Here is a 14,394-nt window from a genome sequence, read left to right on the forward strand (position 1 = left end):
GTGCCAAAAAACCAGACAGATGGTTTGTAATGTAATATTGGTTAATGGTCACAGAAATATGGTGGGCTTCTTTCTCTCTCACATGCAAATGCAATTACCAAACAAAAAATTATGTGGTGCTGCTTAGTTCGTATGTTGTTTCAGGAGTGATGACTCATCATCCTATGTGTTATCTTGCATCTTCGCATGATACAATTAGGTTTGCATCACTTCAACACCAATTTTGGACATGTTTGTAATGTATGTATCATGAAATGTGTAATTTATATTGGTTTCCTCTATAGACTTTTTCTTTTCTTTTCTTTTTTTTTTTTTTTTTGATAAAAAAGTCAGAAGATTTATCTGTAATAATAGTCGGTGAATCAGTTAATTTATGATGGAAAGATGACAATTATTATTTTTATGATTTTTTTAGTAATAGTTGTGTCTCCCAATTTAAATGCTTCAAACCAGTTTGTTTTATGATGGAGGGATGTCAATCAATATTTTAGTCGTACTATAAAAAAAAATAGATTATTCTCTACACTAAAATTCACCACGACTTAAATATAACAAAAATTAATACTATCTATCATGGTCTGATAAAATCGATGCGAAAACTTAAGTTTTGACTATAGTTAATCAACAGTTACTATGGTTTTATCTATGCCCGAATACTTGTCATAATTAAAAAAAAAAAAACATTGAAAATTCACTTCACTGTGAAGAATCGTTATTCTTGTCACAATGAATCAGTAGTTAAATTCATACTACACTCGATGTTTTATGCAATAAGTGCATCTTATTTGTATAATTTAGAATATATGAGGACTTAATATATTAAACATCGAGTATAATATCTATATGACTCGGAAAAAACTCATGTGGTTTTGATGAAATTAAGCAAAATAAAAAACCAATCATGTGGTGTTGTAGTCCATGAGGATCGTGAGATGGATATATTGTACATAAGGAGGGGAGGATCCGGGCGAACAATAGAGTTTAAAACATGTACCCGATTTGTCGAAACATAGGATCCTATCTCATAAGATTTCATCCGACTTCAGACCTGACTCGTTTTAAATAAAATCAATGCAAAAAATTAGTTTTTTCATCAAAATAAATTATCTGATACTGTTAACAGTCATGGTAAATGTATTTATCATGACTTTTAGATATGATAAATATTTTAGTCACCCTTGCAAAAACTACGATCAACAACCATTGAATGAGTAATGAGGTGGTGAATCCAAATCCTACCTACAAATATAAAAAAAGAAAATCCCCTATGAAATCATGGCGATGGTTCGTTACCCCATCAAAAGAACACAAGTTCAGGTGCAATGAACTCAACATCTTTGTCCTTCAGACGCACGCACTTGATACCGTTTGATAATTTTCTTATCAGTCATTATGATATTTTACACAATAAAATCTAATATTAATAATAATAATATATTACCACTATCCGCAATTTAAAAAAAAAAAAACTAAATTTTTATTTAATTATTTATATTTATTTTTTTCATCTCTTTTATTCCTACTTTTTTAGTATTTTCTCTTTCAAATTTATTTAGTTTTATCTGACACTGTCATCTAATTTTCTCTTTTATTTTTTTTTCCTCTATATTATATTTCAAAATTTATATTCATTTCCATATCTTTAAATACAACACATTCAAATAAATACGTATAATCAGAACTTCAGTAAAATAAATAATTATTTATAATTAATAAATATATTTGTACATGCATCGAATGTGTCGTGTACCACTAGCAATCGTTACGATCTCGTTCTTAGTAAACACGCATCATTAATTATTTATATTGATAATTTCATACGTAATTCTTTTATCAGTAATTATTACAAGTGATGATTTTTCCACATTGTTATCAAAATTATAAAAAATCATCATAACAAATGACAAAAAAAGGATCATCTGGGCAGACAATGTCACGTTACATTGTTGTCCAAAAATAAGAACGAAAACATACATGCAAGAGCATAAAATGTCCCAATTCCAAAACCCTTCTACCAAACATTAGGCAAAATCTCACCCACAAAGATCATGCATCTGAACTTCCTACAACATTCGATCAAAGTCGCAATCGTCACCCCAATCTAAAATCGTCAAGTCAAGAGAGCATGGCCTTGTTCTTGACACGTATGTACCCTGACGCGCTTCTTGAAAATCGCACTTAAGGACAACGCTACCCTACCACCCAATTTCCTCTCATTACAGGTTGAGAAGGTGTCAATGGATTCTTGACACGTATAAAGCGGTTTGAGGTTGCCGTTTTAGTCGCGTGTTTCCCGGTCTCTTGAATTTCTGGCAATAGCGTTTTTAATGTTCCTATACCAAAACAGGAATTCTCTATTTATATTCTTATTTACGAGCGTGATTTTTTGCATGAGATTTTTTTTCTTTTCTTTTCTTTTTTGAAACCGAATAATTATATTAATATCTTAATATTTTTATTAATATATCAACTCAATCAATATATTAATATAATTAAGATAATAGAATAAATTACGATGAATTTATAAATTTATATTAAGTGAGATAAATACTCATATATCTGAGAATTTGAAGTCATAATATTAAACTTGTTCATAGAATTAAACTTTCATGATATTTTTGAATCATCATTAATAAATTATGGACGACTTAGAGGGTGTTTGATAAATTTATTTAAATTATTTTGTAAATTCATATGTTTTATTAAGATATTTTTCAAAATTTTATAAGTGTAACAATTCTAATGCTTAAAAAGTATCAGTGATGTTTTTACTGAATAGTGAGTGGTGTTTCTAACACCACTGAATAGTAGGTTGGTTTTATTTAATGTATTTGATATTATTGATCATAGTATGATTGTTGTAATGATTTATTAAATATTGATATCCGACAATAATTATTATAATCAATTTATTTCAATTAAAAATAAACCATCGCTCTTTAAAAAAAAGAATATTAGTGATGTAATTCTATAATTCATATGAAGATCATTTGAAAGGAGCTTTTGAAATTTAAAAATAAATCTAGAACTTCTCACTTTTTTTTTAAAAAAAAAAAGGTTTTATTATAAGCTCCTTCCATCCTATTTTTTAAATGTTATATTTTAATAAAAACTTACACTTTAAACATGTTAAATGACCTACTCATCTAAAAGCTTAAGCTATTAGAGAACAAAATTATTTAATTTTTAATAAATAACATTTCCCCTCATGTGTTAATTTTGCACGTGAAACTTGTTTTTTCTTTTTTTTACCTGATTCTGAAACACCCATTTAAAAATTTAAACTTTTAAAAAGAAGAATTATTTAACATCTTATAATATGTTTAAAAAAATTTATAAACTTGTTCAGACGCTCTTTTAGTCGGAAAGATGGTTTTAGTGGTGGTATTTTCAATTCAAAGCTGATCACCGAATTAAATGAAATGTTGATAATTCTTTGACATCAAATTTGATGAGAAAATAAATCAATTTGGAAAGAGACCCCAACCAAATTATTTTTTCAATTATAATTACAATTATAGTATAAGATATAATTCACACGACCCTTTTTCTTAATAATTACATATAGAATAGTTAATATTTTATTTTATGATAATATTATATTTTTATTAGATATCCCAGAAAGTTACAATTTTAGTCCTATATGAAGATAGTATTTTGGTCCTACTAAAATTAATTTTGGTATTTGGTCTTGCAATTACAAAAATTGGCAATTTGCTAATAAATTTAATCAAAAATTCAAAAATGAACCAAAAATCTCTAAATTAGCATATCACGTGCACATCGCATGTACTTTTCCAACAAAATCCTACACTAAACCTAAACATATGTACCTTCTACAACTGCAAGCTACTTCAGCTATTTTTGGACACAATTCATTATAGCTGATCTGTTTTTTGCAATTCCTTTTGTTCATAAATGTACATAAAATTGTTACATGAGAGATCCCATTTAGTTTTCTTATTTTCAGTAGATAAAATGAAAAAGCAGGTGTGACACCACACAGACTCGTTAAGAAAAATTGCATCTGCACTATGAGCATTGGTCAGAATTATATAGTTGACCTGTCGCATGTAGGCAAGAAAACCTTACTTACAGGTAATGATTCGAACCCACATGTGAATTTGGCAACGTTCGACTTTTAACCATTAAGCCACAACAATTGGCTAAATTTTCTTTAATTTATATCGAACTTTTGGATTGAGAAATTAAAAAAAATATGTTTCAGATTGTTTAATTAAGAAACAAATAATAAAGAAAAGAAAAGAAATGGAAACATAGAGAACATGCAAAGTCTCCCTTTGGAACAACAAAGTGATGCACCCAACCTCTCCTTTCTCCTTCATTACATTTACTTGCAAAAGGATAAGGTGGTAAAGGTGGATAGGGTATGCTCCATTCCCCCTTCCCAACATCACCAAACCATATTTATCAAAACCAAAATGGGATAATGGAAAATGAAATTGAAAATACCCAAAGATTTTGACCCCACAATTTGGGACCCACTTAGCCAATTTTGCATGTTCTCATTGGCCCCAAGAAATGGACACCATGTTTGGATTCTTGCATAAACATGAAAACCAATGAAATGGACAATAAATATAAAAATCATAAAATTAAGGTTTCGTTATACAAACGTGTGGATATTTATCTCACTTTATATAGATATGAAATAATTTATTATTTAATTATTTATTTATAATTTGAATATTTTTTAGAAAAAAAAAAAAGAGAAAGAAACATAATGTTGTTTCGAATTTATTAAAGTAGTTATTAATATTTACGATAATGATATAATTGTTTTTTTTTTTTTTGAGAAAAATGATGAATTCCAATAGTGCCCTCTTTGAATTTAAATATCTTTTCCATATTTTATAGTCAAAATCATTATAATTGTAATTGTGAATGTATAATTCATAGAAATCTCCAATAATTTATCAACACGTTTGAAGAAGAAAACACCGAAAAGTTACTGTTTAGTAGTCCTTGGAAATGATTGATGAGGAGATGTTGGGAAAATTCAAATTGGGTTTACGTAATTGTATTTTCAACTATTGAATCAAAGTCATGACAAAAATAAGGTATATATACATATATGGACGATGATATTATCTTGGTAATTCCTCTAATTTACATAGATTTTTGTTCTGTGTGTTTTCTTTTTTCTAAGTGTCTGCATTTATAACGTCTGAACGTATTTATTGATTTGAATTATTAATATATTAAATCAATATTTAAATTTAAATATATTGAATGATATAATTAATCGTATAATTTTATATATATATGTAGAGTGAACAGTTTTACTTAAGTTGCATTTAGTTCGGGATTTGAAGTTAGAAATTATAAATCCACAATGGTAACTATTTTAGGTTGTTTGGACAATTTTATGTTACAAACGGTTTTAAATCCTAAACATCATATCTTGAATTATATTTTGTGTATTATGATGTATTTTAAATTTATTTAATGTGAACTTATTTTAAAATTTATTGTTATAACTTTTATTAAAATGTGATTTTTATGGAATTTAATTTCAAAAGTAATTATTGAAAAAAGGATCAAACGACATAAAAAAATATGTTTGTACTTTAAACACGGGTTTTATTGACTAATTGGTAAATAATAGCTAAATAAAGTTAGTGAATAAAGAAAATTATTACTATTAAAACTGAGAAAAAAAATAACCATTTTTTAAAATAATTTATTAGCATTAATTTGGTAATAATTCTCTAAAATAGAGTTTAATAAATGTTATATTATATATAATATGTGTATATGAATGCATACACATCCTGATATTCATTTTTAATATCCATTATGTTATACCCTTTTGTATCCCCACATTATCTTTTATAATTATAATAGTTATGGTGTATTTTGTAACTATAATTTTGGTGGTCTATAGATACCAGCATGTATTTCATTTGTAAATAGCTTTTGGAGAGAATAAAAAAGTGATTTGGAGAAATACATATATTGTTTTCTTTGTATTCTATTAGGGGTGATAGGCCAATAAACTTAGAATTTCTCTAAGTTTATAACACATCATGTATTTTTATTTTTTAAAATAAAAAAACATTTAAATTACAGATTGAGAGGGATTAAAAATTACGAAATTTCTGAGAAAATATGAAAAGAAACAAATGTACAGAGAAATAGTGCACAGCTGTTCACTTATGTCCTGACAGTTGAGGCGTTAAGGGGTCCCACCTCTTACCAGTCTGTCCGTTCAAACATGCTTGTCCTGCTCCTTCTGGACCATCTCTCCGACATTGATTGCATGCCATTGGATTTTAATTACTACACATACATATATATATATATATACATATATATAATTTGTTACAATTAGATCTTGAATATATAAAATTCTACTTTCTTCTAAAAGTTTGGAAATTATACTTATACTTTTTTTCAAAAAATTTATTATTTACACATGTTCTCATTTTGTTAGGATTTGAACAAAAAATTCTGACGTTAGAAAAAAAATTACATAAATTTGCAATTTTACCCCTTATTCAACATTGTCATGTTATAGTTTTGTATTATAAAGAAAAAATATAATGATGTTGACCTTACTTTATATATATATATATATTATATTTATCTCTTTATAAGTACAAAATTATACTTGAAAATGCTAAATAAAGGGCAAAAACTAAAAGCGTATATATATATTTTTTTGCTAATTTTAGTATTTTTCATCCAATTCTTAATAGAAGGAAGTTAGGTGTAAATGGAGAATTTTTGAAAAAGATTGTAACTTATAATTATAATTTCAAAAAAATTGGATTGATAATATAATTGTTCAAATTTATTTGAATTATTATCGAATTTAAATATTTATATTTAAATTTAATTTAATTATTAATCTAATCGAGTTCAAACAATCTTTAATTGGATTAAGTATGAATCAAGTTTGAGTAATTTGATATTATTAAATATATTTCATTGTTTTAGCACTAATCGAATCGAGTTCGAGCCCAGGTCAAAAGCTTATTGAATAATTTTTTTTTTCAAGTGTGGTTTGCTAATTTTAACAAATCGAATTCAAACGAACTTTTTTTAATTGATGTCAATTTGAATATCGAGTGGTTTAATTTATTTTTTAGGCCTAATCATAAGTATTTTATTGTATCCAAATACTTCAAATACTTATCTTTAAAATAAGATTTGATATCTTATAAGCACACAGTACTATAAAAGTAGACTTATATATTCATATCGTAAGACTTTAGCAAGGGTTCATTGACGACAATATTTACTTTTGACTATTGGAATATATGTATATACATATATATATATATATTTATATAAGAACTATTTTTCACAATTCACCCTATAATTTTAATTTAGCAACTTAAATGAAAATGAATTGCATGAAATAAACTGTGTAATTATATAGTTTTTCTTTCAAATATTAAATTTAAATAAAATATAAGAGAAATAGACTAAAAATTTCAAGATTCCTTTTCTCAATAATTTCAAAATTTTGCATGTGAATGCAGCAAAAATGTTGGACCATATTTCATTTTCTGAAAATAAATTTCATGTTTTTCCCAGGAAGACGTGTTTATCTTGATAACAATTTTGAAAAACGCTTAACTAGGAACTTTATTTCTTAATATTATTGATAAATTATATCGATACTTTTTTAAAATACGTCTAATTACACAAAAAAAAATTATTTTTATTAAAATTATAAGTATATTCCATAAGGGTGTGTCTATATAATTTATCTCAAGAGTCTATTTATATGTTTTTGTTCCTAAGAGGGTGTCAGCATAGATTACAATTACAACATCTGGAGGTATGTTTGTAATTTTGTAAAAGGTAAGAGATATTTCTTTAATTAAATCAAATTCTAGGGGCATCTAATTTTATTTCTATTTTAGGTAAAAAGAATGAATAATTATTAATTAAAATAAATCGAATACAATCATTCATGTCGAATGTTTATATATAACAAAGATAACTATGACAACAGTCACACCTAGTGTTATAGTAAAAAGACAACACCTACTATGCAATAAAACAACATCACACATATTGTTGGAATTCCAACTCCCCTCAACTTGGCTTCTAAAACTAATTATACACAAAGGAATTTGAGGTGAATGTCCGACCCGAATCAATATTGGTGAAGATTAAGTGAATGGTGGGGCAATAATAACCTCAATATTTAACCTTAGGGTCCACGAACATGGGGGAATCTAAGTAAGGTTGAGAGAGGTCTTTTTCTTACTTACAGCTACCACATCCAAATCTCTTAGCCTTAACCCTCCATACCAAAAACTCTATAAATAAGTGGTTGATGCTACCTTCCATAGGCTTCAAGAACAATCCACTCCCAACCTTCTTCTCCTCCTTCTCCTCCTTCTTCTCCTTCTTCTAGAATTTGGATCCGGATTTCTCTTTATACCGAAAAGCCACTCAACTGGACCCATACCCGGAAAGGAAAGCATGGTTGGATCTTCACTTAACTCCCACAATCTCACTCCCAAGCCCATCAAGTTCTTGTGTAGTTACGGTGGCCGGATCCTCCCCCGCTACCCGGACGGCAAGCTCCGTTACCACGGCGGCGAAACCCGTGTGCTCTCCGTCGACACCTCCATTTCCTTTGCTGGTGAGTTCTTGTTCTTCTTCAAATTTAATATATATTTAGGTTGAATTAAAGTGATTGTGTTTGTTTTTGCTCGTAATTTTCCTCAAATTAATGCATATTTTTGTTTTGTTTTTTGTAGAATTGTTGGTGAAGATGGGGGAGATGTGTGGATCGTCGGTGAGTCTGAGGTGCCAATTGCCGACGGAAGATTTGGACGCGTTGGTGTCGATAACATCCGACGAGGATCTCGACAATCTCATAGAGGAATACGACCGTGCTGCTACGTCCGCCCCGTCGTCGTCCCTCAAAATCAGGGCCTTCCTTTCTGCCCCCAAAACCATAAAAAAAGTGTCTCCGCCTCCGTCCTCCGCCGTCTCCTGCTGCAGCGACGGCTCACCGCCTAAATCACTGCTCTATTCCGGCGCCGGAGTACCACCTAGGTACCCAACCTCGGCCGCCTACCGCCGATGCTACCGCCGCCCGTCAAGGCCGCCGGCGTACCCTATTGTCGGTGCCAAATCAGCCGGAAAAATCCCTCATCAGTACGCCTACGCCTATCAGTGCCACAATGTCCATGGAAATGGTGGCCATGCTTATCTAATCCACAACGGCAACCACTGGCAATAGCAGATACAGTTCTGGCGAAAGCAAAAGCGCTACTCCTTTTGGAAGTAAAATAGAGAGAAAATTACTGCTAGTAAAGTAGAAGCAAAACTAGTAAAACCAAAAAAGAGAAAGTATATCTCGATGATGTAAGATGATGCATATATATATATATATATAGGAATGTGTATATGATTGAAGGGATCCATTTTAATTAATCCCCACTGCCTCTCAAATTAATGGAATTTTTTTTCCTTTTCTGGAAAATAATTTATTAAATTCATTTTCTTCCCGTAATTCCCGATTTATCTTTTGAATTCTTGAGTTTTATTTATTTTTGGGTCATGTACGACTTATTTTTATCTTGTTTCTGATATCATATTCGATATACTGAGGTGAACTGTGAATTAACGTTGCTACGTTCTCTTGTGTTGTTTGGGAAGAAATTTCTATTATTAAAATTTTAATTAGAAGATTTATTTTCTTGATAAATTGATTTTTGTTTTTTACAAAAAAATGTGATATTTATTCTGTTGATGACTAATGTTTTTCCACTTTAAGATGCATTGCAGGTGGAGAAGACATTTAGGTATCTCTTGTATGAAATGATACTTCATACCAGCCATCTTGAATTGTGAAGTGTGAAGGTATATGGTGAAATTCCTCTTAGGCATTCTTTCCCTCACATATTTTCAAAAGTTCACATTGAATTTTGAATACTATTACCCTCCTTTTAATTTGGAGTCAAATATTTTCTGTTATCTTCGTTTTTTAGAATTTTCTTCTATTCTTTTGAAATACAAAGAGTCGTATTTCAAATTTTCTTGAAAAATATAAAGTTCAAATTTAAACATAAGTCCGTTAAAAAATAAATTATTTGATTTGTATATAAATTTCTCCGTAGCCCATCAAATTCTTGATCCTTTTAGTAGAAAATAGTCAGAATATTGCTTTTAATAAAAGCAATTCACACTAACATTACGCGGATAACAAGATACGCTAATGAATTTTAGTATCCAACATCAGATATTCTAGTTCAATCGAGTTCGATCAGATTTAATATATTTGTTATGTGATTAGTTATTTTTTTAAATTGAAGATCAACTTTGACCGAGAAATATAATTGTACTTATTATTTAATTGAGTCAATATAATCAAACTTGACATAATAAGAATTTTTCTCCCCAGAAATTGAAAAATCTTGATATTTGAAAGCTTCAACTTTGGCTGCTTTCCGATTTTGTCTTTCCCAAATTTAATGCCAGGACAATTTTATTTATTAATGATATTGAAAGAGGGACGACTACATGCCTAACTGTAATTGATTGCTTCATTTTATGACCAGATTCTATTAATTATATCAGAATATTGATATATAATTTAATAAAAATCTATCAATCACGTAATAAAAAAAGAACGACAATGGTGAAGTGTGGAAGAATATGACGTACCAATGGATCTCTACTCGTTGCGACGAGTTGATCTCGAAATTCTTAATGCTTTTGCTCCTATTTCGAACAGAATTAGTTTTATCTTTGATTTATGATGATGACTACTGCAGTGAAAAACAGAAAAGAAAGAAAAGAAAAAAGAGAGAGAGAGTAAAGGAATTCTCCTCATGTGAAGATTCTATTGTACAGAGCACCGAAGAAATTGCAAGAATATGTAAGAAATGGGGAGAAAGTAAGAATTGAAGATAAAGAAAGAGTGGTTTAAGGTTATTGCGCCATCCGTCTCAAATGAAAGAAAATCTGTCTCCCAAACCCCTTCTATTTTCTATTTTGGGGATGAAGTCTTTTTCTTCCTCAACGCGACGGGTGGTGACAAGATATGAAATGACATTAGTTTTAAAAAAAATAATAATTATAATTTTAGTCATGTTACAATATAATTATTTTATTTTTTAAAATTATTATAATGTAATTGTTAATGATAACAATTACACTATTCACACATTAATTCATATTTATTGAATCAGATTTGACCGAATATCCAATCCGTTGCAGTCCAATGACTTCTTTACTTAAAAAGATGGTGAGATTGGAATTGGTGGGTTGGACTTGGTAAAAAATGGGGTTAATGCTGGATTGCAATCCCACCGGGGGTAAAAAATGGGGTAAAAAAAGGTGGGATAGGCAATCCGACCTGGGTTACCTTGTCGGGATTAAATTTAAGGTTGCCCATTGTGTTCAGATTTTTTAGTCCCCCAATTCTAATTAAATTTTATCATTATTTGGGCATTAATATGACGTGTTTGACTGAGTGAGGATATAATGTAATCCATCAAAGTAAATCTTGTACTAATATAACAAAAACAAACCGTAAATTTTGTCAATACATCACAGTTTTGTCATAGGTAAAATAAAACTATGAAAAATGTTAAATAATCATGCCCAAAACTTAAATTTTCATATGTTTTGTTTGATAGTTGTAGATATGATTTATTTGTCATAATTTTTAAATCGTATTGATTTGTAGTGTAGAGAATAAATTTTTTTTTTTAAATAAACAGTTATCATTTACGTTTGTTTTCTAAAAAGAAAAGTGAGGGGATCAATGTCAAATTGGATATGAAAAGGCCACTTGATGTTGCAGTGGTGGTGGTTTCAGTGTAAATTGGGACAATCTTGTGGGGCCAAGATAATATATCATCAAATTTATGGATAGTTCAGCAAATAAAATCTGGGGTTGTAAAGGTAAATATTTTGTTGGCCAGGGCTTGAACGCAAATTCCGAAACTTAAAGCCCATCTGGAGAAATTTGAATTCAGACTTCTACCTCATTCTCATTAATGAAGAAAAAGACCCCAAAGAAATCACAATCCCCCCCAACAAAAATAAAAAAAAAAACACCAAAAGACAGAATAAATTATTATGATATTTGTGTATGGGGGAAGCAATATTATGTACATACAAGTATATAAATATATATTTTTATGAGATAGAGGGCATTTTTACGAGTCATGATTGTAAAATTCCAGCGTATAGTAACTTTTTTCCTTGGAAAAAAAATAATTGAAATCTAACAAGCATTTATGGTACTATATCTGGAAGAGTTTTGAAAATTAAAAGATTGATTTTTTTTATATTTTATGTCATAAAATAGTAAAAGTTTATCTAAAAAAATATAGATAAAAAACTATAAGAACAGGTCTTTTTAGGTAAGTTATTCTCCCACTTGAGAATAACTGTGATTATAATAATTACAAAATTGTCATTATTAATATTTTATACAATTTACAATCTTATTTTGTCCTATTTTTAAAATTAGATCTAATATTTTGTATGTAATATTTATTTTTTTTTTATAAAATATACGAATTTATAAAAAAAAATTAATTTATATTCTCCATACTCATTTAACAATTTTGGAGAAAATTAAGTGCCCATGATTCAAAAGAAATAAATAATGAAATACATTAATGTCAAATTCAATTTGATACTTGCTATTGGAGCCACCAAATCAATCTATAAAGCATAAAAATAAAAATAAAAATTAAAGAAAGAATCAATCGTAATTGTCTTATCTTTGAATTGATAAGGTCACAATGGATATGACACATGTGACACCATTTTGATAAGATATCTAGGGTTGGAAAATGAAATAGAAATAGTTGATATTCAAACTTTCATTTGATATGACCATTAATTGAAAATTACAAATTGATCCGCATTGAACATGATATCCCTTCTGAGGTCGAATTTTGCGATTTGATAAGATTATTTCAAATTTGAAGTGGGCCCTGAGAATAGAGAAGCACGTTAGGTTAGTCGGATGATTCCTTGGCGAAAACCCTATAATATTTAAGTCAATTCAAATTCGAGATGGTAAAAAATAATTTGGAGTAGTAGTAAATGAAGTAGCAAGTAACAAAGTAGTAGTCTAAATCTCGAGTCATCAGAGCTCGACCCAACCCAAGATTGAAAGATGGGGATCTTGGCGGCTGATCCAGTAGTATTTTAGTATTGTTTAAGGGTTATTTACGTATTTTTTCAAGCAAGTATGATATACCCCTATCATATATAAAATTATTTAGACCTAAGCGACTAGATTGCGAAAATCATATTAAGAAAACTATGTAAGGTTTTCAATGAAGTCCCTAAAATATGTGGTCAAAATTGATGGGATAATTGGGAGCATGAGCAAAAACGTTAACTTCGCGTATCTATCTTATTTACGATAAGTTTATATAACCACTTTGTATAGAAGCGGAGAACTTTTGGATCGGAATAACATAACAAGAGTTCTTTCCTAAGATTTGATATTTAAGTTGATCCGCGAAATTTTATCCCCACTTTTGATTTGTAACATCACTATTAAGAGACATCAATGCCCTATCGATTCATGGAATGAAATATAATATGACAAATTGATTATTCTTATCTTATTACACTATTGAAAATGGGAACAAAAAACAGAAAGCTTGATTAAGGTTATCCAAAATATCCCACTTTCCTAATTTGTTTGCTTCTTCATCAAATTGTCCAATTTGCATGCTTCCAAACCAATGTGAATTTAGCCCTTTATCCATAAAGCAAAAAGGGAAATTGGGAGATCACGAGTTGTCTACATGCTACATCCTTATTCTTGAAATTAATGAATTAATTTATATTTAATTCTTTTTTTAAAAATAAAATAATTATAAGATAACAGATTCACATGATTCGAAAAAATTCTCCTAATACCGATAATTGCTTAAAATCAATTTCTATTGAAATGTTTCTAGTGAATTTAAATAAAATGCACTTATCAACTACTAATGTAACAATACCTATAAAGCATCGTAAATTTGGATGCGTGATCGTTGGCTCTAGATATAAGGTTGGATCGAACTTCATATTCCAAAAATAATGATCTTTTCTAAAAAAATCACATCACATAAGTTTACAATAAGTAAAAAGTAAGCAAGGAGCGACTATAGCCTTTGAACGTCTTGCTTTTACACAATTGTACCATACTTACCATAAAACAATTAAAGGGTGGGAAAAAAATCGAAGTATTCATAATTTTTTAAAGAAAAAGAAGAAAAAAATGGACCAATTGAGCCCACAAAAATTAGGGAGACCCAAATGAGGAGCAAGCACTAGGACTAGCACGAGCACTAGTGATGGTTGAGAAGATGAAGAAACCAATCATGAAAAGGGAAAGAGCATAGTTGCAAGAACCTCTTTCCCTCTACATAG

At 29.1% G+C, this 14,394-nt stretch overlaps 1 protein-coding gene across 1 annotated transcript; it reads left to right on the forward strand.

Annotated features, from left to right (window-relative positions):
• The first annotated feature begins 8,316 nt into the window (after positions 1-8,316).
• LOC105168308 (RAF-like serine/threonine-protein kinase 20) lies at positions 8,317-9,490 on the forward strand. Its single transcript, XM_011088337.3, has 2 exons — positions 8,317-8,629; positions 8,748-9,490. The coding sequence occupies exons 1-2, from the start codon at positions 8,467-8,469 to the stop codon at positions 9,233-9,235; spliced, it is 651 nt and encodes a 216-aa protein (XP_011086639.1). The 5' UTR covers positions 8,317-8,466; the 3' UTR covers positions 9,236-9,490.
• The last annotated feature ends 4,904 nt before the right edge of the window (positions 9,491-14,394 follow it).

The sequence above is a fragment of the Sesamum indicum genome, linkage group LG8, assembly GCF_026168435.1.
Source record: "Sesamum indicum cultivar Baizhima isolate 11 linkage group LG8, ASM2616843v1, whole genome shotgun sequence".
In the NCBI taxonomy this organism is placed as follows: domain Eukaryota; kingdom Viridiplantae; phylum Streptophyta; class Magnoliopsida; order Lamiales; family Pedaliaceae; genus Sesamum; species Sesamum indicum.

Bases quoted from the DNA above. Each gene is read 5' to 3' on its own strand.
- LOC105168308 (XM_011088337.3), top strand. From the start codon at position 8,467: ATGGTTGGATCTTCACTTAACTCCCACAATCTCACTCCCAAGCCCATC. The intron at 8,630-8,747 runs GTGAGTTCTTGT...TGTTTTTTGTAG, and splicing joins CACCTCCATTTCCTTTGCTG to AATTGTTGGTGAAGATGGGG.